Below are 27,452 nucleotides of genomic sequence, written 5' to 3' on the forward strand. Positions count from 1 at the left end.
GTCGGTGTGCGATTTACATACTGAGAAAATCTGCCGAAAACATACAAAATTGAACTGGTAATTTTATTATTTTTATAAATTTGTCGTTGACACACAAACAAAAGGCATATTATTTCTTGGGATATTTATTGTACAAGTTGTAGCACATTATTTTTCTTCGCCTATTCTATAAAAATAGATTTAGTCTTTTAACTGACTCATCACATAGCAATACAATTAGGAAGTTAACATTGATATGTTCATGAAAACAAAACAGGAGCTTCATTATTCTGTGTTTAAATGTCTTTTGAACTACATACAGTTCAGTCAAAACAATAAAAGGCAAAATGCAAAACTAACATTACATAAGTCAAGCATCTTAACATACTGCACTTGGGTGTTTGTGTTAAGCAGTTCATTGTAAGTGATTAGCACAATATCAGCAGTACAGTAGGTGGTGATTGCATCATTTCTTGGGAAGTGTGTCCATGTACTTGCAGATGATTCCCAGCATAACCTCATCAGCGCCTCCACCAATCGACATCAACCTGGAATCTCTGTAGAAAGGACCAGAGATATACAAACAGTCAGAGACAACACTGACTCCTCTTGAATTTTCCCATGACTCAAAAGTATTGTCTAAAAGCGCCATGAACATATAAAAGACATTTTCCACGACCAACTTTGAGCTCTGTTGGTCCTTCTGTCATTCTTGTAATCCACAAATGACATCTCACTGTGGAGCCATGGACTTCATTCAGACCAGTATAATTATGGAAAAGAAAAGTATACTGAGAGAGGGAGCCATACTTTCAGGGATGGATCACAAAGTTGACAAACGTGGCATCCTACAGACGTATTTATTTTAAAGTTCGAAGAACAGGACTGAGAAATATGTGGTAGATTGAGGAGACTACCTTAAAATACATTGTGAATGAGGACACATGTTGAAGTAAGCCCCATGTACGAAGTCATTTGTTTCGTTAACCAACATGTGATAATGTTTATCAAAAATGTCTAAAAAAACAAAAAAAGGAGTTTCCTTTCTAACTTAAATTACTTAAACATTTCATTCACATGAACAATGGCTTCAATCAGGTTTTTCACGGTCGTACATCCTGAACCCCTCGTTCAGCTGCATTATTTGCCCCATCAGTAGATGTCAGCACAGCATAACATAAGGTTTAAAAGAATCTGAGTGAAACACAGTGTTACTTGATTGAACACTGTATAAAAAATGAGGACACTCGAAGCCCAACAGAGACTGAGTCCAATTGTGTGCTTTCAAAGACTATTATTACGCGATTACATGCTATGTTTATGTAGAAGCCATCACTCAATCTGATTCTCACCATCTGGTTTAACTCTTCTTTAAAAAAGACATGGACCACAAGCTTTATCTAGCTCCTGCCAACTGGTGAGGTTGCTCTTACCATGGAAACATTATACCCTCTAAAAAAGCATACTTGGCAGCCAAATATAACCATAGTTGGCTAGCAACGGGTGCTAGTGACTGGTGCTGCTATGTCATGGTTTTTTGCAGTTTGTTTTCTTGGATGAGATGAAAAATGCAACACAAGGGTAAACATAATTGAATTGTGGTAAATGCTATAAATCACTGGAAAACACAGGAAACTCATTTTAAAAACCAGATCAGTGAACATTACTAGACTCACCTGTAAAATCTGCTGACCAGCACGTCACTGGTGAAGCCCATTCCTCCCCAAAACTGGAGGCAGCTGTCGCCCACCTCCCTGGCCAGGCGGCCCCCCTTTAACTTGGCCATGGATGCCAGCTTGGTGACGTCATTGCCTTTAATGTACAATGCTGCAAAAAAATAAAGAAAATATGTATTGAGAAGGTGGGTACAAAGGCATTATAAAGAATGTCGAGAGGAAACAAAGACCGTAAACAAATGATGTTCAGTTTCACCGGTGGCTGATCAGTGCCTCTATTATTTCTCTACGTACCCTCCAGAGAAAACATGTGTGAGCTGTTTATTTCCTGTTGAAATGTGTAAAGAAATGTGTGTGTGTGTTTATCTACCTGTGCCAAACAGATGCAAGCTTTCATCTGTTTCTGGCCAAGCAAATCGGATGAGCTAGAATTCACTCAAAGCTGGCCGCCAATGAAGTGGTTACAAATCACAAGACCTTGAACACACGCCCGCCAGATGCACCCTCGTATTCTAAAGCACTAGCGATGTATTTTGAAACAAGTGGGTATGAGCCAGTTTTTCAGGTGGGTTTTGAAGTTATGCCAAAAACAACTGCAGTGTATAAGAGCCATTCATCGTTTGATACGTTGAGCTCCTTCTGTCTACAAGTGTCCTTAAGCAAAACACTCACCATTTGCTCCATAACAGGAGTTTGAAATGTATGCTAAGAGATTAATGCATCAACACATAAATAATGCTATTACACAGGGAAGATTAAATTAGAATAGCTCTTGATGCCTGTGAAAATAACAAAAACCTATCTTCTTTACAAAGCAGAGACCTAAACTTGAGTAAAATTCACCAGTTCGGGCAACTTATCCAGGAAATTCTTGTTGTTTCAGAAATATAGCAGCGAGCCATTTTGATGCCAAGTAATCACTGTTCTGTCTACAGCCAGCCAGCCATATTGTTGTTTACTGTTACCTTATCACTACTAAGCTAGCACATCACTCTCCAGCCAGCACTGTTCCCTTTATCTTCTAACCCAACCTGCTGCATTGTACATATTACAAATTACAAACTCAAGGCTGGTTTGGCATTCTCATTATTCTTGCATTGCAGAGTGAACCGTGGCCTTTCATATCGAGTTTTCAGTCTTATCTAATGTATTGAGTGCCACAAGGACAGCTACATGCATTTATTCGGAAGAATTTTCTTAAAATACTGCACATCTAAGCAAGTCTGTTGGATATGCAATATCTGGATCTGAAATAAAGGCAAACATAGCCAAAGGTGTAATTATGCATGTAAAGAAGAGACAGATGTTAAAGGACACCTATTATGCAAAATCCACTTTTTCATGTCTTTTCTACATCAACATGTGTCCCCTCTGTGTAAAGAGATTCTGAATGTTTCAGGAAGACATCAGATTCTCTCTCTTTTTGTCCTGATCCATTTATATAAAAACCTGTCTGAAAATGAGCTGATCAGATTTTGGCCACTTTATGATGTCATAACGATTTTTTGGCTTGTGTAACCATTAGCCAATCACCAACCAAGGTAACCGAGGGGCGTGGGGAGGGGCTCCTTATTTTCATCTAAAGTAACAGACAGAGAATCAGCACTTTTGAAACAGGGCTGAAACAGAGGGGATTATGGGATGCTGCAATGATCTGTTTGGTATTTCGAGCCAAACACTTCAGAGACATGTTTTGTATATATCTGAGACCTATTATATATTGATGAAAAACAGTATAATAGGGGACCTTTAAAACAACAACATCATCACAAGTCAGAAACACACATATTTGAAAACAACATATATGTACAGCAGGGTTTCCGTTAGCCGGTAATTACCGGTTTTTAGCTGGTAAAATGTATTAAAAACCGGTAAATTCAAAACCTACCGGTCAAAATGTCTGGTAATAATTAGGGATGCTCCGATAGATCGGCCGCCGGTCATTATCGGCCGATATTCACTCTTAATAGTTTGATCGGTGCTCTCTATAAAGGCCGATCAGGAGAGCTGGATCTGATCGATATGGACATAAACGCGAGTGAAGCAAGGGCGCCGGAAGCGGGGGGCCAGGGGGCCATTGGCCATTGGCCACTTTTCAGCCCTGCCCCACATTTTCACAGCAGCAGATTTTTTTTTTCTTTTTTTTTTTTCTTTTCAGTCTTTATTTCGAACAGATTCAAAAATAACAAATACAAAATAACAAATGTGAAAAACAGAATACCGTATTGTTATAATACAGTATTTATCCACATTCATGGTAATATTTGTATATTCAACAAAAAAAACAAAAAAAGTCTTCATATTAATAATAATAATAAATCATATGTGTCCGAAAGGGAGTAGGAGGAAGCAAATGCTTATTAATTCCCACCCCTTACTTGATCAATGATTGTCCTTTAAATCATTATGCAAGTTATTCCTACTTAGATTTACATTTATACATACATATACAATAATTTATCGTCTTCAATCACCTTTCTTCATTCTCATATTTTTCCAAAAAAGTGTTTCTGTACATCCTTTTAAACTGAATTATGCTTGTGCTTTGTTTGAACTCCTGCTCCAAACCATTCCATAAAATCACCCCACAGATTGTTAAACTCATACTTCTCACAGTTGTTCTGACCTTGAGTTGTTTAAAATGTAGATTTCCTCTCAAATTATACCCACCCTCTCTGTCTATGAACAATGTTTTTAATTTCCTAGGAAGTAGATTATGTCTGGCTCTGTACATGATTTGTGCCGTTTTAAATTTAACCAGATCAATGAACTTCAATATGTGTGACTTCAAAAAGAATACATTAGTGTGTTCAAGATATCCAACATTATTGATAACCCTTATAGCCCTTTTTTGTAATGTGCATAACGGCTGGAGGTTGGTTTTGTACGTGTTTCCCCAAATCTCCACACAGTAAATCAGATATGGCAATATTAGTGTGTTATATAGAGTATACAATGAGTTATAGTCCAGAATGTATCTGGCTTTTCCCAATATTGCGATAGTTTTAGCCAGTTTTGCTTTTACATGAGTGATATGAGGTTTCCAGCTGATTTTGTGGTCTAAAACCACACCAAGGAACTTAATTTCATATACTCTTTCTATGTGTATGTTATCTAGTATTAATTGTATCTGTGGATTTGTTTTATGTTTTCAACAAATTCAACAAATTGTTGTCTGTTGCTTAAATAATCTCTCACCCAGTTTAATCCCACCCCTCTGATGCCATACCGTTCCAGTTTTATCAGTAAAATATTGTGATCTATGGTGTCAAATGCTTTTTGTAAGTCTATAAATATTCCCACTGCTTGTTTTTTATTGTCCATGCAGTTAGCTATTTCCTCACTTAATTCCATTAGTGCCATCGATGTTGATCTATCTTTCCTGAATCCATATTGACTGTCGTCCAAAAGCTGATGTGTTTCCATGAAACTGTGCCGCGGAAAACTGTACAAATCCCGTTTCAATAATTCCCCTCTACTCTAAAGTCGCATCTAAAACGTGATCTGATCTAGCTGTGTATATTTTGTTATTTTTGATTGTTATATTAAATCTCACTAGCTACAGGCATGTTTGAAGCTTGTAAAGGGAAGATGACAGCTCTCGCCACTCTGCTGTTCCTCAGCGCCGCCCCCCCTCCCTCCCGATGAAATTATGAATGTAAGGTGTATAGTAATCATAGATAACACGGCAGGGTCCGTTACAGTTTGTTTTTATCTGATTTCAAATAAGCAAAGTCTTGGGTTTCAGAATATTAAACTTGTTTCAGCAAATTCAGATGATAAATAGGCCTACAACTTTGAAGCTTGTGACGGCATAATTACAAGCGGAGAACGGAGTAGTTTAACGTCACAGCAGGCATAACAACAGCCGGTGTTTCTCGTGAGTACAGTAATCCAAACGAAAATATCTTTCCTCCGTAGTATTTTGATCATTTGCTCCGCTAATAATCAATCATGATGATTGATGATGAGAAATGATGGATTCCAGAGAAGAGAAAACTTTAAAGGCCTTTTTCTCAAAATGATGACTCTGTAACAGTCATTATATAATGTGACATATTTTGCTTAATATTTGGAGTACAAAAACAATCCTCATATCATTAGAAAGCTAGGAATCAAAATATGTCTTCGGGTCAATGCGACTGATTTCGATGGAGCAGCAGGTAACTTTGCATTAGGTAAAATAAAGCAGGCAGACATAACAGGAAGAATATGTAAATTTTAACCCAATCAAATAGGACATTGTCACACCATTCAAATGTATCCATGTAAATTACAACCAATAAAAAAGCTTAGATTTGTTTATTTGTTACGTTGTTTACTTTATTTGTTACGTTGTTCTGTGTGTGTCAGCCGTTAACCTAGAAATAATATATACACTTGCAAACATGTCAGTAGAACCAGCGCAGAAGAAAAGTAAATGTGACCCGCTCTATCGAAATCAGTCGGAAGTCGCAACGGCTCATTTCAGAATAAACGTGGATTTACGTAAAAAACAATTTTTTCAGGGTTCGGGTGTTTTGTTTGATTTTAAACAAACAAAGTCTTGGCTTTCAGAATATGAAACTTTTATTTCCAAAATCACACGATAAATACATTTTTGAAGCTTGTAAAGAGACGAAGACAGGCACCTCTCACTCGCAATCTGCTCTTCCAGCAGCGCCGCCCCCCTCCCTCCGCTGAAATTATGAATGTAAGAGTATAGTAATCATAGATAACACGGCAGGGTCCGTTACAGTTTGTTTTCATCTGATTTTAATTAAACAAAGTCTTGGCTTTCAGAATATTAAACTTGTTTCGGCAAATTCAGATGATAAATACAACTTTGAAGCTTGTAACGGCATAATTACAAGCGGAGAACGGAGTAATTTAACGTCATAGCAGGCATAACAACAGCCGGTGTTTCTTGTGAGTGTTTTCCCCTGGAAACAAACACAATACACACAAACGCAAAATTACACAAACACACACACGTATACACACACACTCGCGAGCTTCCCCTCCAAACGGAAATATCTTCCCTCCGTAGTATTTGATCATTTGCTCCACTAATAATCAATCAGATCGATGGATTCCAGAGAAGAGGAAACTTTTAAGGCCTTTTTCTCAAAATGATGACTCGGTGACAGTCATTATATAATGTGACATATTTCGCTTAATATTTGGAGTAGAAAAACAATCCTGATATCATTAGAAAGCTAGGAATATCCTCTTTCCAACCGTGTATACAACTCAAAATGTGTCTTCGGGTCAATGCGACTGATTTCGATGGAGCAGGTCACAAATACAGTCAATCTAAACTTAAATGTAACAACTGGAAGGTCACATCCCTGACATCCACATCTCCGGAGCCTGGACCTTCATCAATCATAGAAACAGCGAAGCCAGATGAACCCAAAAGCAGCACCTCTGCGGCCGCAGAAACTGTCAAAACCACCGCCGCCGTCGTTGAACCGAAACAGGCTGGTTCCGACTGCATGGAGGTTTGTTGTTGGGACATTGAGGCGGGTAAAGCTGTACAGCTAACTATCGGAAAAAAGGAGACCGCTAGTAGATTATTTGAGCAAAGAGAAGGTACTTCAACGCAGAATGGTACAAAAACAGAGAGTGGTTCATTCTTTGCAAAACCACTAAACGATAGTGATAAATTGCGATGTTAACAACCTCATGATAACCTCATATTTTTTTAACTTAGGATCATACCTGTGTTTAGTCTAGAAAAAGGTAAATGTGTGCATTTTATTATAAAGTTGTGTATATTTACAGACTATTGCAAAAACTAAGAAGCTTATAAACATCAGGTTTAAAACTAAAAGAGCTTTACAAAAAAGTAACCAAAGATGTTTGGAGTTTTATTTGAGTTATTCATTTAAATGTTTTGTCTAAGAAATGCTGATTTGAAACCGTTGTTAGGCCTACATACAGTTACGCATTTCCTGTTTCTGCCAGAGAGAGGGGAGTTTGTCCCAAAGCTTGCTGCTGTATTTACTCCCTCCATCTGACAGACAGGAGGGAGCCTCATGTGTCACTCCACGGAGTTCACTCCGTCACGGAGGGTGTGTGTGTAGGTGTAGGGCGTGGTTTGGGATTGGGCCATACACACGCACTTTTTTTGGCCCCCCCACTTCTAAAATGAATCCGGCGCGCCTGGAGTGAAGTATAACCGGACGCGATAGAGAGAGATCAGATCAGCTGCTGAGTCAGACCGAGACACGCAGCTCTGCATAATCACCTGAAGCCCCGCCTGTTTAGCGAGCTGCAGGAGCTGCATGAGAAACTGACGGGCTGTCAGAGAGAGAGGGAGGGGGAGGGGAAAAGAGAGGATCCGTTTCTCCCGTGTTATTATTCAAAGTTGATGTAAACTTTTGAATAATGTACGTTATCTACTACAAGTAGTTTGTTTGAATGTAATAATTATGTTGTTTGTTGTTTGTGGAATAATTTATTGAAAAATGAATCTGAATTTTTCGATCTGTTACGATTATAAACTGAAGCAATATAAAAATGAGCCCTGTGAACTGAGTTTTAAACATCAGCATATCTGCTCATAGTCCGGTAATTACCTGCTAACGGAAACTCTTATTATTAGTGAAATATGACCGGTAAATTTCAAATTTGTCTGGTAAAATAAATTCTGCCCGGACATTTGACCGGCGAGAAAAAATCCTAGCGGAAACCCTGATGTACAGTATATAATACTATATTGATGTGCCTTAAGAATAGAGAGGGACAAAAGGTCATTCAGCTGCTGCAGCCAACACTACCAAGCTATCATTATGGTTCACATGTCTGTATGTAAAGTGAGCCCACCTGTAGCGCTGTGCAGGAGAGCGCGCAGCAGCTCCACCTCAGTCTGCAGCTCGGCCAACCTGAAGTGAACCGACTGGTGGTGGAGGACCGGCCGATTGAAGATCTTCCTCTGCCTCGTGTACTGGATGGTCTCCTGAATGACGTTCTCCATCATGGTCAAGACTGGAGGTATAAAGATAGAGAGATAGAGAATTAGTACTAATGCTGCTGCTGCCACTTGAACTGCATGCATGTCTGTGCTTGCTTCTCATTTGTGTCTCTGATTTATGATATAATGCACACATGTTTGACAGGCAAGACGCCTCAGATTTAATAGAAGCATATCAACTTTCCCTTCTCGGAAGTCGTTTCTTACAAGTTCTTCCCAAGAAAATAGTGATGCATGTTTGCAAACCAATAAGAAAAGCAAACATCTGCTTTACTACAGAAGATGAATGGCTTATATTAAGTGACTAAAACTCCCAAATTCTTGGAAACGGAAATGATCCAGTATTATAATCTGTCCAATCTACTGCTCGATCTGTGTGGGGTGGATGAGACTTAGTAAAAAAACAGGGGTGAGTGAAGGATGAAGTGAAAAAGTAGGACAAAATGAAGTCTGATTACTGGATATTGCTTGGGGTAGTGAGAGATTAGCTGTAAGAAGGGCTCACTCACTATTGGCCACTGCCCAGAGCCTCTCTTCCTGGAACTGAAGCATCTGATAGGTGAAGCCCATGCCTTCCTGGCCAATGATGTTCTTGCAGGGCACGTGAACGTCATCGAAGAACACTTCAGCCGTATCCGATGACCACATGCCGAGTTTCTCAATCTTGCGAGCGATTTGTACTCCTACAGAGGGGAGGACAGGAAACAGGCACACTTATAATAACAAATGCTAGTATCCATAGACCAGATAAGGACCTTCTGACGAGAGGGATTTTGTGGTAAAATGTGGGAATATAATGTGTTTTAGTAGGACGGACAAACACTTCAATTTGAGGGCTGTTTTTAAATCTACTTGAATCACAAAAGATGAATGTGAAAGGCCTTCTGCTTTGAATGGAAAACACACACATAGCAAACAGACCCCTACCTGGCAGGTTCATGGGCACACAGATGAGGGACTTGTTCCTGTGTGGGGGGCCGTCACTGGTGTTGACAAGCAGACATATCCAGTCAGCCTGGGTACCGTTGGTGGTCCACATCTTTCCCCCGTTGATCACATATTCATCGCCTTTTCTCACTGCCTTGGTCATGATACCTGAATCGATGTGTGGTGGAGCGTGTAAATGGAAGGAGAGAGGGAAATTGGGAAGATGAGTGGAAGGACATAAGGTTAAATGAAAAGTTTCAACGGATGAATAATCTAAGAAATAAAACCACATTTAGGAGCAGAAAAGACACACCAGTCTAAAGTTTAAAGCTGGTGTTAAGTCTAAGTGTGAATCATAATACATACTAATAAAAAAATGCACAAAGTTATGAAGTTTGGCCTATATACAGAATGTACAGCATGGGACCCTTGTCCCCTGAGAGAACATTAGTGCCAGATTGATTGTAAGACTGCTAATTTCTGGCTCCTCCATCATTTCCGCAGCCTGAGCTCATTTAAAATGGTCCTTCAGAAGCTAAAAAGGAAAGTATGCGATAGATGAAGGAGAAACGTACTTGAGACATCAGAGCCGGCTCCGACTTCACTGACTCCGAGGCACGCCACTTTGTCCCCCATGATGGAGGGAAGGAGAAACTCTTGCTTTAGCTCAGCTGAGCCAAACCTGCAAACACACATTAATAAATAACTATTTAATCAACTAACAATACAACACTCCCTAAGTTTTCTGACATTACAGTACTTTCTACAGACTTCATTGTCAGGCTACTGTCTAATGAAAGTTGTGTGAAACTTTTGTTGTACTGTAGAGCAGTAGATTGTGTGCAAACAGCACTGCCATGTTTGAGGCAATTACATTTCCAGTGGGACAGAGGAGGGAGTCTTATCCTGAAGCTCCAATGGTATTCTTTTTTTCTACAGCTCTCTTAGCACTTCAACCTCGTTGCAAGCTAGTGTGGATCCCCTAATTAAACTCCGGAGGCTCATACAGTCTGTTCAACTGAAGTCTGTCTTTTGTCACCAGCAGCTGTTTAGAAGCAGAACAATATCACAAGCCAAGGCCCTACATGCGTGAGACAAACAATTACCAAATATACAAATAACAATACCCTCAAGGGAGTTTAACTTTGATATAACCACTAACACATGATGCCCAGTTAAATAGGGCCTGGACAAAATACATTTGGTCATAATTATATTTACAATTGAGAAATCCTTGTAGAAATGTCCATATAACCAGTAAAAATAATATGGATGTGGATTTGGTTATAGCATTTGTAGCACTGTCTATAACATACATTCTTGCTTCATGACTTTAAGTGCCTTAAGTGCAATTCACTGCTTTTTAAAGAGTGCAGTCTTTAAATTAATTGTTGTCAATGATAGACCAATATAAATGCACCAAATAAACACAAGCTAAGAAAAGCTGAGGGGTATGAATGAGATAGATATGTCTGCAAAGCTGGAACAAATAATTAAAATGTCTGAAGTAGCGATGCTTCCTTTATTGCTAAGACATTGGTTTGATTTGAAAAACTCCAGCTTCAAACACAAGGTAATAACTGCAGGGTAATCCATGTCATACATTCTATGTGCTAATCAGTGAGGGATAGCAATTTATGCTAGCTTTTTATAGCCTCATTATAAAAGATGTCCATGTGTAGGGAGACTTTTTAAAGAATGTACTGTAGCCTGAGTCACTCATTAGTTGTCCTTCTGATAAGAAAAATGCAGAGGTGGAGGGAGATAAGTAAAGCTAAATATACAGTGACGTGTCTCTAACCCAAACTAATGGGAATTTTGCTCACCTACAGTAAGACCCATATCAGCAGATTCGTTAAAAAAAAACACATTTCCTTGTTTATAGGAAGGTACCTGGCCAGTGCAGGAGTTGTCATGTCAGTCTGCACCCCGATCGCCATGGGGATGCCTCCGCAGCGGATGTGGCCCAGCTCTTCTGCAACTGCCACACTGTAGCTGTAGTCCAGACCCAAGCCTCCATACTCTGCAAGGGGCAAAACACACACTCCTTCAAGGACAGATCGATGCTCTTGTGTGGAAAATTGTGTTCCATACTTATGTTCATTAGAAAAGAGAAGTGGACCTTTAGTGAATGTGAAGAACGGCTTAGAAATGTTTGTTTGGACATAAATAACCCATCACTTAATTGTCCTCTTAAACTAGCCTTGAAAAAACCATCTTACCCGTTATCTCTGTAATAACCTCGCTGCCTAACATGTTTATGTCAAACCCGTATTCTGAACCGTTGGCAACGAAGCATGCACTCAAATGAATTACAGGATGTTATCATTAATTGCGCTTTCTGTAATTACGTGTACAAAGCACTGCCGAGAGATCAGCAGCACTGTGACAGTCATCTCATCTCTTTGGCTTAGTATATCACACTTTTGTTCTCTTAAACAACCCATTTACTGAAAAGAATATCTAAATTGATGTCTATTTCTTTTATTCTGGCAGTAGAGGCATTTGCAAAGACCTTAGGGCCTTAATGGAGTTAAACAGTGCACTATATGTTTAAAACCAGGTCCTTATTCAGAATTCTTATCTGAATTCTCTGAGTTTTTATCAACTTTGGTACTTAAAACAGATAAAGTAATTATCGTAGGTGACTTTAATATTCATGTTGACGATGATAAAAAATAGCCTTACTGTTGCATTTAACTCTACATTAGATTCTGTTGGTTTTTGTCAGAGTGTAAATAAACCAACCCACTGCTATAATCACACTCTCGACCTTGTTCTGACTTATGGTATTGAAATTGAGCAACTATTAGTCGAACCGCATAATCCTGCTTTATCCGACCATTTCTTAGTAACTTTTGAAGTACTGTTACGAGACTACAAAGCATTAGTCAAAAGCTCCTGCAGCAGAAACCTATCTGTTAGTGCTATAGCCAAATTTAAGGAAGAGATTCCACCAATACTTAACTCGATAGCATGTCTGCATGTAAGGGAGGAAACTTATACAAAATGTACACCACCCCAAATTGATCATGTTGTTGATAGTGCTACAGATGCGCTGCGAATAAAATTAGACTCTGTTGCTCCTTTGAAAAAGAAGAAAATAAAACAACATAGATTAGCTCCATGGCATAATGCCGAAACCCGCAAAATAAAGCAAAAGTCGAGACAACTTGAAAGGATATGGCGTTCCACTAAACTTGAAGAATCTCGTTTAATTTGGCATATTACTCTCAATGAATATAAGAAAGCACTGCGTAAAGCGAGAGCAGCCTAGTACTCTTCATTAATAGATGAGAATAAGAATAATGCAAGATTTCTTTTCAGCACTGTAGCCAGGCTGACAGAAAGCCACAGCTCAATTGAGCCTTCTATTCCCATAGCACTCAGTAGTAATGATTTTATGTGCTTTTTTAATGATAAAATTGTTACTCTTAGAAACAAAATTAATGACCTCTTGCCTTTGACCAGTATAGTGTTATCAACGGCTCCCGGAAGCGTGAGTTCTAATATTACACTAGATAGTAAACTAGAATGCTTTTCAGCCATAAACCTTGAACAATTAAATTCAATGATTCTCTCTTCTAAACCATCAACGTGTATGTTAGACCCAATTCCAACTAAGCTGTTGAAGGAAGTTTTTCCATTAATTAGCACTTCTTTATTAAATATTATGAATATGTCTTTATTATCAGGCTATGTTCCACAATCATTCAAAGTAGCAGTGATAAAACCGCTTCTTAAAAAGCACAACCTCGATCCAGAGGTTTTAGCCAACTATAGACCTATTTCTAATCTTCCGTTCCTCTCAAAAATTCTTGAGAAAGCGGTCGCAAGACAGTTGTGTGATTACTTAAAAAAACAATGATTTATTTGAAGATTTTCAGTCTGGCTTTAGAACACATCATAGCACAGACACAGCTCTGGTTAAAGTCACAAATGACATTCTAATAGCCTCTGACAAGGGACGTGTCTCTATTCTTGTTTTGCTCGATCTCAGTGCTGCATTTGATACTATCGACCATGATATCCTATTGCAAAGACTAGAGCACTTAGTTGGCATACAGGGAACTGATTTAGGCTGGTTTAGGTCCTATCTATCTGAACGCTCTCAGTTTGTACGTGTCAATGATGAATCTTCCACGCAAACCAAAGTTAGCCATGGAGTGCCACAGGGCTCAGTGCTCGGACCTATTTTGTTCACATTATATATGCTTCCGTTAGGCAATATTATAAGGAATCATTCTGTACATTTTCATTGTTATGCGGATGATACTCAACTATATTTATCAATCAAGCCTGATGAAATTAATCATCTAAATAAAATTCAAGACTGCCTTAAGGACTTAAAAACGTGGATGACCTTAAACTTTTTGATGTTAAACACGACCAAAACTGAAGTTATTGTACTTGGCCCGAAGAATCTACGAAACAAATTATCTAAGGATATATTAACTATGGATGGCATTAATTTGGCCTCCAGTGAGACTGTAAGGAATCTTGGTGTTATATTTGATCAGGATTTATCCTTTAATGCCCACATAAAATCAATTTCAAGGACCGCCTACTTCCATCTACGTAACATTGCAAAAATCAGGCATATCTTGCCTCAAAACGATGCAGAGAAACTAGTCCATGCATTTGTTACTTCAAGGCTGGATTATTGTAACTCTTTATTATCAGGGTGTACCAAGAAGTCAGTCAAGTCGCTTCAGCTGATTCAAAATGCTGCAGCTCGTGTACTAACCAGAGTTAGGAAAAGGGACCACATTACTCCTATTCTGGCTGCCTTACACTGGATCAACTATATACAATTACATTACATTACATTGCATTTAGCTGACGCTTTTAGCCAAAGCGACTTACAATAAGTACATTCGACCAGGAAGATATAACCTTGAAGAAAACAGAATCATATAAGTACATCAGGTTTCATAGAGCCAAACATTTCAAGTGCTTTCAAGAGGTATTAATCCTCTCTTTTACTCTTTTCGAGAAAAAGTGTATTTTTGATTATGATATCGATGACATAACAAGTATTGTCTCTGAGAAACTTTTGCCAAATTATAAGTCTGATAAACTGATATATAGCTTAACTTTCTTTACATTTGTACTCATTGCAAAAATCGTAACATTGCAAAAATCAGGCATATCTTGCCTCAAAACGATGCAGAGAAACTAGTCCATGCATTTGTTACTTCAAGGCTGGATTATTGTAACTCCTTATTATCAGGGTGTACCAAGAAGTCAGTCAAGTCGCTTCAGCTGATTCAAAATGCTGCAGCTCGTGTACTAACCAGAGTTAGGAAAAGGGACCACATTACTCCTGTTCTGGCTGCCTTACACTGGATCAACTATATACAATTACATTACATTACATTGCATTTAGCTGACGCTTTTAGCCAAAGCGACTTACAATAAGTACATTCGACCAGGAAGATATAACCTTGAAGAAAACAGAATCATATAAGTACATCAGGTTTCATAGAGCCAAACATTTCAAGTGCTTTCAAGAGGTATTAATCCTCTCTTTTACTCTTTTCGAGAAAAAGTGTATTTTTGATTATGATATCGATGACATAACAAGTATTGTCTCTGAGAAACTTTTGCCAAATTATAAGTCTGATAAACTGATATATAGCTTAACTTTCTTTACATTTGTACTCATTGCAAAAATCGTAACATTGCAAAAATCAGGCATATCTTGCCTCAAAACGATGCAGAGAAACTAGTCCATGCATTTGTTACTTCAAGGCTGGATTATTGTAACTCCTTATTATCAGGGTGTACCAAGAAGTCAGTCAAGTCGCTTCAGCTGATTCAAAATGCTGCAGCTCGTGTACTAACCAGAGTTAGGAAAAGGGACCACATTACTCCTGTTCTGGCTGCCTTACACTGGCTCCCTATAGAACACAGGATATAATTTAAAATTATTCTTCTCGCCTACAAAGCCCTTAATGGGCAGGCGCCATCTTACCTTAAAGAACTCATTATACCCTACTGTCCTATTAGGGCATTGCGTTCCAAGAATGCAGGGTTGTTGGTTGTTCCGAGAGTCTCTAAAAGTACAATGGGAGCCAGAGCCTTTTCTTATCAAGCTCCACATTTGTGGAATCAGCTTCCAGTTTGTGTTCGGGCAGCAGACACCCTATCCGTTTTTAAGAGTGCGCTTAAGACCTTCCTTTTTGATAAAGCTTATAGTTAGGGCTGATTAGATTCAGCCCCTAGTTTTGCTGATATAGGCTTAGTTTGTCGGGGGACATCTTACTTCTTCCTTCTCTCTGTCTATACTTGTGTACTCTCATGTTCCGATTAACCCAGCTTCCCCAAATGTCTTTCTTTTTGGTGTCTGTATACGCCGGGATCCGGAGTCATGGATGATCCTGCGCTCCTCTGTCCTGGATCTTGAGTCGTGGCTGTGGTCCTGGATCATAGGTCCTGGATGGATATCCTCGTGGATTCATCTTCCTATTATACACACATGCATTTCCAAACATTTGGACTACCTATGTTGCAAATGTATTATCTTTTCAATTTACACACGGCATCTATTGCACGTCTGTCCGTCCTGGGAGAGGGATCCCTCCTCTGTTGCTCTCCCTGAGGTTTCTCCCATTTTTCCCTTTAAACTGTGGGTTTTCTTTGGAAGTTTTTCCTTGTACGATGTGAGGGTCTAAGGACAGAGGGTGTCGTATTGTCATACTGATATTTTGTACAAACTGTAAAGTCCACTGAGACAAATGTAACATTTGTGAGCTTGGGCTATATTGGGCTATATAAATAAACATTGATTGATTGATTGATTGATTGAAAACACCACTTTCTGTCAGTTATCCTCATTGAGCCATCTATTTTCCTTTCCTCTGCCTTTCATCATCAGTCGGAGCATCTATTGTGAAATGAAGAGGGTGTTTTTTTAATACTAATATACTTAGTGCTAAAAGCCAATTTTCTGTCTGCTACCAGTGGAACTTAGCTAGCTAATGTGCTCGCTTTTATTCTGCGTTTCTCTTTAAATCATTAGTGTCGAACACACACACATTCAGACCCTTTCAAAACAAAAACAATACGAAATTGAAGTCTGTTTGTAATGAATTTGTGTTGACATTATCATCCAATGCTAGCAAATGTAATCTGACAGTTATTCATCTAGGACAAATCTCTTGATGATAACGCCAAGTCAGCCGAAAGTAACAAGACATTTGTGAAGGGGTCGTCAATGTCCTGGTTTTTCCTTGACTAAATACAGTATGCCAGGTACTGGATGATGGATACTAAAACTGACTGACAATGAATAACTATCAGCGAGTTTACCACATGGAGGCCTGCACTCCAGCATAGTGGTTTAATATCACCTGTCAGGCTAGTTATCGAATAACGGAAAGCCGTCTGGCAGACTGTCAGAGAGACACAGGGAGGGGAAGAAAGAGAGCACAATAAATGGGGACAGGGAGAGAGGGACATTTATTAGTGGGACCAGCAAAAACAAGGGAGTAGGGGAGTCTAAAATAAGAGGAAGTAGGTGCAGCTGTGCAGCGATAAGTCTCTGAGCGCTGGAAACCCTGCGGTGGATAATGTGGACTAAGGGAAGCACCAAAGTGTATCCCACTTTAAGCAAAACAGCAGGCTGTCTGATTGAACAAGCAAGCAGGAGAAAAACAAACATGATTCTGTCACAAATGTCAATCCTTTACACATGTGTTTCTACTGAACACCAGATGTTCCTCAGCTAGGTTCTCATCGGGTGGAGCTCCATATGAAGCTCATATTGAAGGATCGAGATGAGAACATTTCAAGATGCAGACACTGCATATGTCGAGTAAACACTGTTTTCCATCCTATTTGCTCAGGGACACAAGTGATGGTAAATCGGGGATGACAACATGGGAGAGATTGCCGATGAATCACTGCCGTTAGCTTAGATCCATGATCATTCGGTATATTTACTACAATAGACACAGGTGTAATTGCACTATTAGTCAACCCATGAATGCATGCATCACTAACACAGTGTGATATACTATAACATCTGAAAAGTAACTATCATGCATAGAAGTAGTTATCGTGAGAAAGGGCAACAGCCTTGACACACAACTCTCCAACAGGTTATTTTTCAAAATATTAGTAGCAAAAATATGTTAAAGGAAAACATATGCAGGCTGCCAGGGTCTATCTGTCAGGCAGGAGACAAGAGGCCATTGCCATGGTGTGAGCAGCGGATACTTATCTCAGAGCAGAGGAAAACAGGCAGGGAGCCAGGGGTCATCTCTGTCTTCTCCCTCAACGTGGCTGCCTTAGGAAAACTTCCTGTTCTCTGGTTTTTATGTTAGTAGTGCCTTTCCTTGTACATGGAAAAAGTGAAAACTATGTGTTGAGTGTTCATGTCAGGGGATTAAATAAAGGGACGTGCTGGATAACTGTAAACAGGAGTGTTAACTTTGGTGCTTGGCCTGATCCATTAAGTCCACTGATAGTGCTGTTTTCCCAGTATTTTAAGTCATCCATGCCCACAGAGGATCACTGAGAATGTACTGGGATAACCGGGTTGTATTCTTCTGCCAACCAGTCTGTCCAAAAGGTCATGCCTTTATCATTGTTTTTGCCCTACAAAATGTGGTCTTGGAAACACCTTCTGTAGCAGAGACCACCACAAAAGTTGCTTATATATCTGTCTGTGAACAGATTTGTCACAGCGATAGCAAAGGTGTGAACATTTGCACTGTTTTGAGAATAAAAATAAAGGACAAGTAAGAAGAAGGTTTTGGTCCGATTAAGGGTGCCATATGTCTTCTCCAAAAACCTTTTTATATATTGTAAGTACATAATGAAAGTTCACCACATGTTGCATGCTTTATTTAAAAAATAAACTTTGTTTGTAGGAGATTGTTTTGATTGTATTTGGTGTTGAGTTATTCTCACATTCCACCTGATTAATCATTTCTCCATTGGCCAGACTCCTAAATCCCCATTCCTGTAAATCGAGCCTCTAAATGAATTAACTCAAAGCAGAATTATTTAAGAGTCTGCTCCATTAGTCAGGGGAGGGGACGTCTAGTTGTACACTACACACTTTCCCAAAGACATATAATACCATGGCAACTTAACTCCTAAAATTATTTCAGATATCAAGCCAAATGTGGCAGGATGATCAATAGATGCCAGATTCCACAGGATTGTAGCTGACATCCTCGTGGATTCATCTTCTTATTACAGACACATGCATTTCCTAACATTCGGTCTATATGCTGTAAAATGTATTATCTCTTCGATTTACACACGGCATCTATTGCACGTCTGTCCGTCCTGGGAGAGGGATCCCTCCTCTGTTGCTCTCCCTGAGGTTTCTCCCATTTTTTCCCCTTAAACTGTGGGTTTTCTCTGGAAGTTTTTCCTTGTACGATGTGAGGGTCTAAGGATAGAGGGTGTCGTTTTTCTCATTCTGATATTCTGAACAATCTGTGCTGTTGTATTTGCTGTAAAGTGTCTCTACTGTAGGCTATTTTTATTATATGTACAGCACTTTGGCTCTACCAAAAATCGTTTATAAATGTGCTATATAAATAAAACTTGATTTGATTTGATTCAATAGTGTGGTAACTGAGCTCAGTCTTTATGAATACTGTAATATTTAGCCTTTATTGTCATTATTTGGAAGGCTTTTCCATTTTTCGTTGTAAAGAGGAGAATCAGTGGCTATTCACTGTAGTGCAAGTGTGAGAGGTAAATGCATACTGAAATATTGCAACCCAGACATTTGTTTTTACACATTTACCTCAGGTAATCCACCTGATAATGCAGAGTGTCTTTCTCTGAGCTGCATCTCATCTCTAATCCTGCCAACTAATGCTTATCTCTCGTCTACTCAGCACATTTTAATTCCTTTTCTTTGACCTACAGGCCTGTGGCGCAATCCTCTTCACCGAGCTCAGTGCTCAACATTATTGTTCACACATTTTGTTTTTCTCAGCATCCAATGGAAGAACAGCTATAATACTGTAGCACAACAAAACACAAGACAAAGATTAGAAGTGGAAAAGTTAGCGAGATAAATAAATCTATTACAGCGGGAAATAATAAGGGAATATGAAATTACTTTAAACTATAAATCTCTGCAGTTGATTGTCAAACATTTGCCATACAAATCCCTTTATGTATTCAGAATGATTTCACACACAACTATTTTGTGGTCCTTAACTTTTCAGAGCTTATTCCGCTCCATCTCTTACCCAGCAGGGACACAGCTGGGTACACATCTGGAAACGGGATATATAATATAGCAGACAGCTGTTGTGGGATGTTGCTGTGACATCCGCACCCATCAACACAGTGGGAACATTTCTAAAGTCGAGCGACTGTAATGTATGGCTGAGAAACAAAGGGAAAATGAATGGGAAGCGACTACAGCTGTGAGAAAGTAATGCCACATGCTCCTTGAAGCGGAGATGGTCACTCTTTGATTCACCTATCCCCACAGAACTATTCTAACCACAACTGAAATTATGTTTCTGAGTGACTTGTATTCATGTGTTTTTGGATTAAAAAATGAAATCCTTAAAGGCAAGGTCTTAAGATATGTTACTGATTTATCATGGGAGTTTTTGCAGTGGCAACAGAAACAGTATGGCCCAACAACATATATCATGTGGACTGAGGCACAGGATATTAATCTGTTGTCATATTTGAATGGATTACAAACTAAAATGGATTACAAACTAAAATGCCCTAGAGTACAAATAGACTCAAGGTAGAAGAAAATGCCCCTTAAACACTTCCAGAGCCATGGATACATGTTGCAAACACATGCCAAACATCTCTGTTTTTTAACAGTTTTATTATCTTGACTTCTCAATAAAAGGGTTAGCATAAAAAAGCTAATCGTTTCCCCGCAGGATTATTATCTTCTTCACTGACATAAAAAGGCTTCTGGGTCTCTTTATAATAATGGATTACATTAGAGCGCTTTTACAGGTGCACAAAGCGCTTTACAATTACATTTTACACATGTAAATGTTAATACTGTGGACATTACCCACAGGAGCAGATGCGGGTAGAGTGTCTAGCCCAAGGACACAACGGCCTGACGCAGTGGCGGCCGAGGCGCGTTTCGAATTGGAGTTCACCGACGCCCCTTGATCTGATGATCAACGCTCTAACCACTGCGCCAAAACCTCCCTTTATCAAACCGACCTTTTCCCTAACCAGTCTGCTACAGATAATGCCACCCGGAAACACTCACTAAATTAATGAAACCGTTATAATTGTTCAGAAATCTTTCTTAATGTTTATTACAAAAAACACTCGCATTTAGCTAATCCTGAATTCCTTATTTATGATTCAAGTGGAGTAGTTGGATCTTATCCCATGAGGCACAGTAAGTCAATTACAGCCCTGAAGAAGACACAGGAATCCAAACATACTAACTCAACGTCATGCAAAAATCCCCAAGAACAGAAATGGTGAACTTTATCTTGGAGTCTAATCAACAAGCAACTGCGTCACCCAAACGTTCTGTGTATGAAAATGAATGTTTAATAAAATACACTCTTACCAACTGGTTTGTTGACCCCGAGAAAGCCAGCACTTCCTAAGATCTTAAAGACTTTATGGGCTGGAAATATGCCTTCTGCTTCCCACTGCTCCACGTGGGGGTTGATCTCCTGGTCAATGATCTAGAACACAAACACAATAAGGTACAGATATGTTACTGTATGTTTCTGATAGTGTGTGCATGCTCTTTGTTTGTTTATCATGGTGAATTTGAAGCATAACCACGCATATTTGTGCATTTTTACTGTGCCACAAATCCTTGACTTCTTTCTTTTTTTTACCTTCTTTGTACGACAAGGAATGACAGCCCGGCTATTTTATCTCCTGTCACATAAATACCACCAAGCAGATTATGAGTGAACACACACACGAGTTTCCTGCTGTGCAGTGCACATCTCTACTTAAATCTACTTAAATCTATCTTCAGCAGACAGCGTTGAAAGGTTTTATATATCAATGAATAGAGAGCAGGCTGGAGAATTGTAATACATGGGAAATCTGTTATAATGACAAGCAAGGCATGCTATTTTCTTCATATGCATGTTATCAGTCCCCTACTGATAACCAAGGCTTGGCTTGTGACACACAATATGACAGCTGCAGGCTGAGAAAACAATGGCATGGGTTTGGCCTTAATCCCAATCTATGCATTTGGGAGCGGAAAAATAGCACTAAAAACTAAAGCACAATAGAATCCAGTAAAAAATGTTGTCCAAAGCAACTTGCATTGCAAATTACACTGAGGGTTTTGGGGATGATTGGTTTTTAAGAGCTGACACTGATGGAGATGACTGAAGTTGTTGGTATTGTGCTGACAGCTTTGCATTCAGCCATTCAAAAGCCAATTTTTTAATGATCCGTTTCCTCCGGCATTTTTATTCTTGGCAGGAGAGAAAAACCTCTAAAGTAATATTTAGACCATAATGCAAAAATAAAGTGCAGTACTGAAACAACACGAATGACATTCCTTCTGGGTTGGCACTGGCAGTCACTTTATCTATTCAGCCACTGGCATAGACAGCCGCCTGGAAATGAAAGGCGACTTCATTATATACGTTAAGAGGGGAACAAAGAAAATATGTGTGCAGTTGTGGTTAATGAATGATTTTCTCTCTATAGGAGGTGAATGTCATTAACCGGCTGATACAGTATCTGAATTTGATAAGTTATATATCTCTAAATGAACCAGCTTTTCGCTAATTTGATTCAGTACTAATTAAAAACATAATGACTTCATATGTGAAGGACAAATAGATTCTGGTAATCTCGTCACAGAATTTTACATAATAATCTTGAACAGTGAGAGCCTCTTTTGTCTCTACGCCAAATTGAATTGCTTTGTGCTTTATCAGTGTTTATCACTAGTGACTGGTTAGGTGAGTCATGCTCAAAAGATCCACAGGGAGTGAATTGCAGGTTTGCAGCCTGACATTGGACTGAGTGTCGTGACTCATTTCGAGCACCTGGATGTGGCCCACAGCTGGAGAAGCACTTATGAATCTAATGAGACACTCATACGGTGCTATTTCTACTGGAACTCACACAGGATAGGCAGTGGATCTATAGTGTGGATTAAAGTTCATGTTGTATTTTCTTGCCAATTCTTATAACAATTCAACCTTAAACAGATTTATACAGATACGGGACGTCAACAACCGTTTCTGCAAAATAATGTTGGTATTTTGTGCTTTTCCTGCTAATATGATAACCAAATAAATTAGAAAATGAAATATATGAGCTGTGACCTGCCTTGTCTGCTTCTCCAACTAAAATTAAAATGTCCTCCAACAAATGGATTTGCACTTGTGTGCCAGAATTATATAAACAACAGCTTTTTATTGGTTTTATTTACTTCAATGCATCAACTATTTTAATGGACCCTGGTTTCCCATTATAATCTGCTCCACAATGTGTTTCTCTGCTCAGTACAATATGCTCTAAATGGAGGGTAAAGCCAATGAAAAGTAGTGATTAAATCAAAATAGGTAGCTAATGGAAATAGGAAACATCAGCTCCAAGCGTTGGCCAATGAAAAGAGTTTAATGAGCCATTTGAAATATAGTGGATTGTGAAATATAAAAGCTATTTGATCATTCTTTCATGCAGTTTAGATTCAATTTCTGCCTGAGAGTGAAAGCACAACCAGCAATGAGGATAAGACCTGTGTTTTGCCATTCAAAAAAAAAAAAAACAGTACTGAAGAAGAATTAACAGGTTTTTTCCAGGATTGCAAAAGTGATGCACACTCATTTTGTCTTTCCAAAACACACAACCAGTCGGACAGCCAAAAAAAACACAGTGGCTGAGGACATCTGAATACGAGGCGGACAGAAAACATGGACATCATGTTTTCACTGCTCAAAACAGAAGACGGGAACTACTTTCAAAAGATATATGGGGTAAATAACTAGCTTTTTAAAATCTGTATAAATCAGCTAAATGAACGTCCAACACAAGATACAGCATTTTTTTTAAATTGGTCCCCTTTAACCTGCAATAAACTCATCCGGTTTCAAAGGTTGAATCATGTGAGGAAAAGGGAGGAATGAGAAGCTGCTGGAAAGGGAAACCAAAAGGTCATGAGGGAGTATGTCCACATCTCTATTGTGGACTATTTGTGCTGCATACCAGAACAATCATCACACTGTCAAGGACAGGGTCAAGATCATCAGGTCTTACAAAATGTCCAGACTGGCACAATACATAAAGACTGGGCTTCTCTCAACCAACCCTAACCATTGCGTTAAAATTGGTTTTCTTTTATACAAATATATAGATTTTAGTACTTAACACACTATGTGTTAGAGCTAGGACCATATGATATTATCAAGACATTTTGTCAATTTCTGTAGGTTCGGAAAATGTGACATTCTACACTGTAGTGATATAAATCAGCTCTCAGAGATTTCTCTGGTTGTATTATATTTTTTTTTTTTTGACATATGAGGCAATGTTGCAAATGGTTAACAGGGCTGCCGAGTTCTAGATCTACTGAATGATTTATTAAATGTGAAGTACATGTTCTTACATTTCTTTTCAAGTAAATCATTCAATTGATCAGCAAAAGACAGATTCAGACGCCAAGTCAGTCAGTCTGTAGGATGGATCACAATACGTGTGAATGTAGAAGAAACTATGCTCATAAAGCAGGAATCAAACTTATAATGTATCAAATCAGTTCATTAAAGAGTGTGTCCAGTTAGTGGGTTTATAGCATAGATGAAATACTGGTAATGAAGTCACTCGCAAGCAAGATGAATATAAACTACCAAAGCCATAATCTATCGAAAGGTTAAACCACCAGAAAGCAGTGAACAGCTAGGCCTCAACATCACTATATCCTGATATATTTTAACCAAGAGTAAACTATTTAAAATCAACATATGAATGAATAAGGCTGCATGATTTAAGTCATATATTGGTATTTTTTGCAGGAAAGTCAAAAGTATTCAGGCAAGAAGAAAGTTATATTATTCACAAGCCAATCAAGGTAATTTGTTGCTAGTAGCACAACACATAAACAAAGTAAAGAAATACAGCCCACCTGCCAACAGTGTTCAGTCTAGAATAGCTTTTAGTGTGTGTTGGGGAAGTCTGAAACCATGGGAGGCCGCATGTGAGGATGCTCTTCCTAGAAGTGTTCAGGAAAACTCTATTGACTCCATGTCCTCATTAATGTCAGAAGCTGACCCCACACACTCTCTCACACACACACACATCAATTGTTTGGCTGGTTTATATATATGGGAGACTGGAAGCCTGACTCATTTCTTACTATAGGAAGTTGTTAGTCTAATCTATAAATGAGCATCATGCCACACACACACAAACACACACACAGCCAATTTAACAACATTGTATGTGGCCCTACGCCCTCCCCACCCATTAACAGAAGATTGGTAGTGGAAACATTGGCATGATGAACATCTGACCTTGGACAGTCACTAAAGGATTTCCTATAACCCTATTTGTATAGCATCTATAAACACACACTATTCTACAGTGAATTCTTTTAATAAACCTCAAGTTCCCTTTCCTGCACTGCCAACATATTGTTCTGCATTTCCTTTTCACATTTTCATGCTTCCCATTATTCCCAGTGCTCGTTTATTTTCAACCTCCAAGCATCCTTTTGAAGGTTTAGTCACACAACAAGCTTCCCCCCATTTACCGCAACATCTTCGCTCCCTGCCTTAAATTAGACACTTGTTATTTCTGCAGTCTATGTCTCCAAAGTCTGTCTAGTAATATGTATCCCAAATGAGTCATGCTGATTACTAATCCTTGCTTTGATATTTTACAACTGTAATTTGCAGCTTCTGATATTTAGCTTTTGAAAAATAAAAGCTCTGCATGTCACAAATCAGTAACTAATATAGCAGAAAAAGGAGAGGCACACTGAGTTTAAGTGGAAGAAGCTGGGAAACAGAAAACATGAGTAAGACCTTCGCCTAGCTAGTGTTTTAAATGTTTTTGAAACCACATTTTTCTCAAGCAAATAGAGAATAGACTGCTGCTTGAGTCACTAACAAAAGCATTACATACTACTGGAGACATCAGAGTAAACACTAAAGAAATAATCCATATGCCTTCTATTCTAGGATTTTGAGACAAAAGTAGCAAATACGTTTTTAACACATTTAAATTAAACAGCCATTTTACACTTTTAATGACCAGAGCATTTCAGGGTTTCATCAAGCATGGGGAAATAAAAATTATTATATCATTGCAGTGTGTGCTGTAAAACATTAAGTGGGACTCACTTTCCATTTTCCCCAAATTACACAATCTGTTTTTAAACTGAATATTTTCTAATCAGACAAAGTCAATGGCCGGAAGAAGAATAACAAATGTGCTTTTTCTATTTAAGGGAGATGCAACATACTATTCAGTGTCCAAAAAGTCCAAACATCAGATCAGCTTTGGTGAAATCCCATTGACCAGCCCTACTGGCTTGATAGGAGATTCAATCTGAATGTCATGGCCTACTCAGTTGTCAAACCACGTCAAAATGTATTTACTATTTAGGTCTACAAATAGTCCCCAAATCCTCTGGTATCAGAACATTTCCCACACGTTATCAGCACTTTACTGTCATACTAATATAAATATCGTTTTATAGGAAGAACACATCTAATTTTGACCTCCAAATCAACCTAATCTAATATTGTTCAGCCAACATCAGTCTCTGAGACACATTTTAAAGCAACAAAACATATCTAGAAAAACTTGTTGCAGTATTCATTTTTAAATTGTTCCGGGAAACTCCTACGTGGTAAGGCTTGACCACAACTACTTAATCTTCATTGAACATAGTTTGTGCATCCAGCCCTATCACACAATGACTTGAACTGACTAAAGTAACCAAAGTTTAAAATAATCTCAGTGCCAGAGCAGAGATGACATTACCCAGGTAGGATATGTGGGAGTGTAGTATGGGTCATAAAAACACTGAGTCTGTGCAACAACAAAAAACATGTATGTTTGTGCAGTCATTTGAGGATGAAGACAGCTTTCCAACATTGTTAGCAACGTACAAACGTATGTTTAACTTGTTATTAGTGAAGCCATAACACAATCAGCTTCTGCAGACACCACCACAGTTCAATGAAGGGTACCTATATAACAAGCTAACAAAGTGACCTCTCACCCACTTCCATTATAATGCCCTTTTCTGCGTCATACAGCTACTTTAAGCATAATAACACTCGTGCTTTCTAACAACACACTTGGTTACTACAATATATCCACCTGTCACCTTGTTACCAAAGATAAACCTAGCCTTGTTTTCATGGTAACGCCGAAGGATGCTATGTTGTTAGCAGTCATGTGTTACCTTTCTGAGGGACTCCTTTAATGCAAAGTGCTCTTGTGTGTAGATTATATGGTCACCCACGATCTCTGGAGCACTGGATGTTACAGGTTTAGATAACACATTGTCCGACAACGACCGGACACCAACAGAGGAGTTGAATTTGTAGAAAGTACGGCTGTTGAGTAGCAGGTTTAAACGGAGAGCTCCTTCACGCAGCGCCATGTCTGTTTGTGTGCGCATGCGCAGTCTGTGAATGTAACTTTCACCTACTTTGAATTTTGGGTTTCTCCCGAGATAAAACATTAATCCCAATGGGAAATTTGAATGTTGGTAATGTTTGATTTCCCGTCGGCTTCAGTCATGTAGGGAAATACCCCTACTAGATAAATATATAATGTGTAACCCAGTAGTTGAAAAAAGCTTACCACTTGCAGTTTATAATCTATTAAAGTAGTGGTTCCCAACATAGGGCTCCCAGTATGAAGGAAGTTGGGGGAATCATACTTCTTCTGCACTATTACACATGTGTTTTATTTTCTGTAGTCATTGC

The 27,452-nt window shown here is 38.8% G+C and overlaps 1 protein-coding gene across 1 annotated transcript; it reads right to left on the reverse strand.

Annotated features, from left to right (window-relative positions):
• Window positions 1–44: 44 nt before the first annotated feature.
• zgc:85777 (uncharacterized protein LOC405871 homolog) lies at window positions 45–27,142 on the reverse strand. Its single transcript, XM_034241057.1, has 9 exons — window positions 26,924–27,142; window positions 21,089–21,209; window positions 11,434–11,563; window positions 10,116–10,222; window positions 9,541–9,708; window positions 9,123–9,296; window positions 8,466–8,627; window positions 1,656–1,806; window positions 45–536 (listed from the first exon to the last, which is right to left on the reverse strand). The coding sequence occupies exons 1-9, from the start codon at window positions 27,140–27,142 to the stop codon at window positions 446–448; spliced, it is 1,323 nt and encodes a 440-aa protein (XP_034096948.1). The 3' UTR covers window positions 45–445.
• Window positions 27,143–27,452: the final 310 nt, after the last annotated feature.

This window comes from Gymnodraco acuticeps, unplaced genomic scaffold (assembly GCF_902827175.1).
Source record: "Gymnodraco acuticeps unplaced genomic scaffold, fGymAcu1.1, whole genome shotgun sequence".
NCBI lineage: Eukaryota > Metazoa > Chordata > Actinopteri > Perciformes > Bathydraconidae > Gymnodraco > Gymnodraco acuticeps.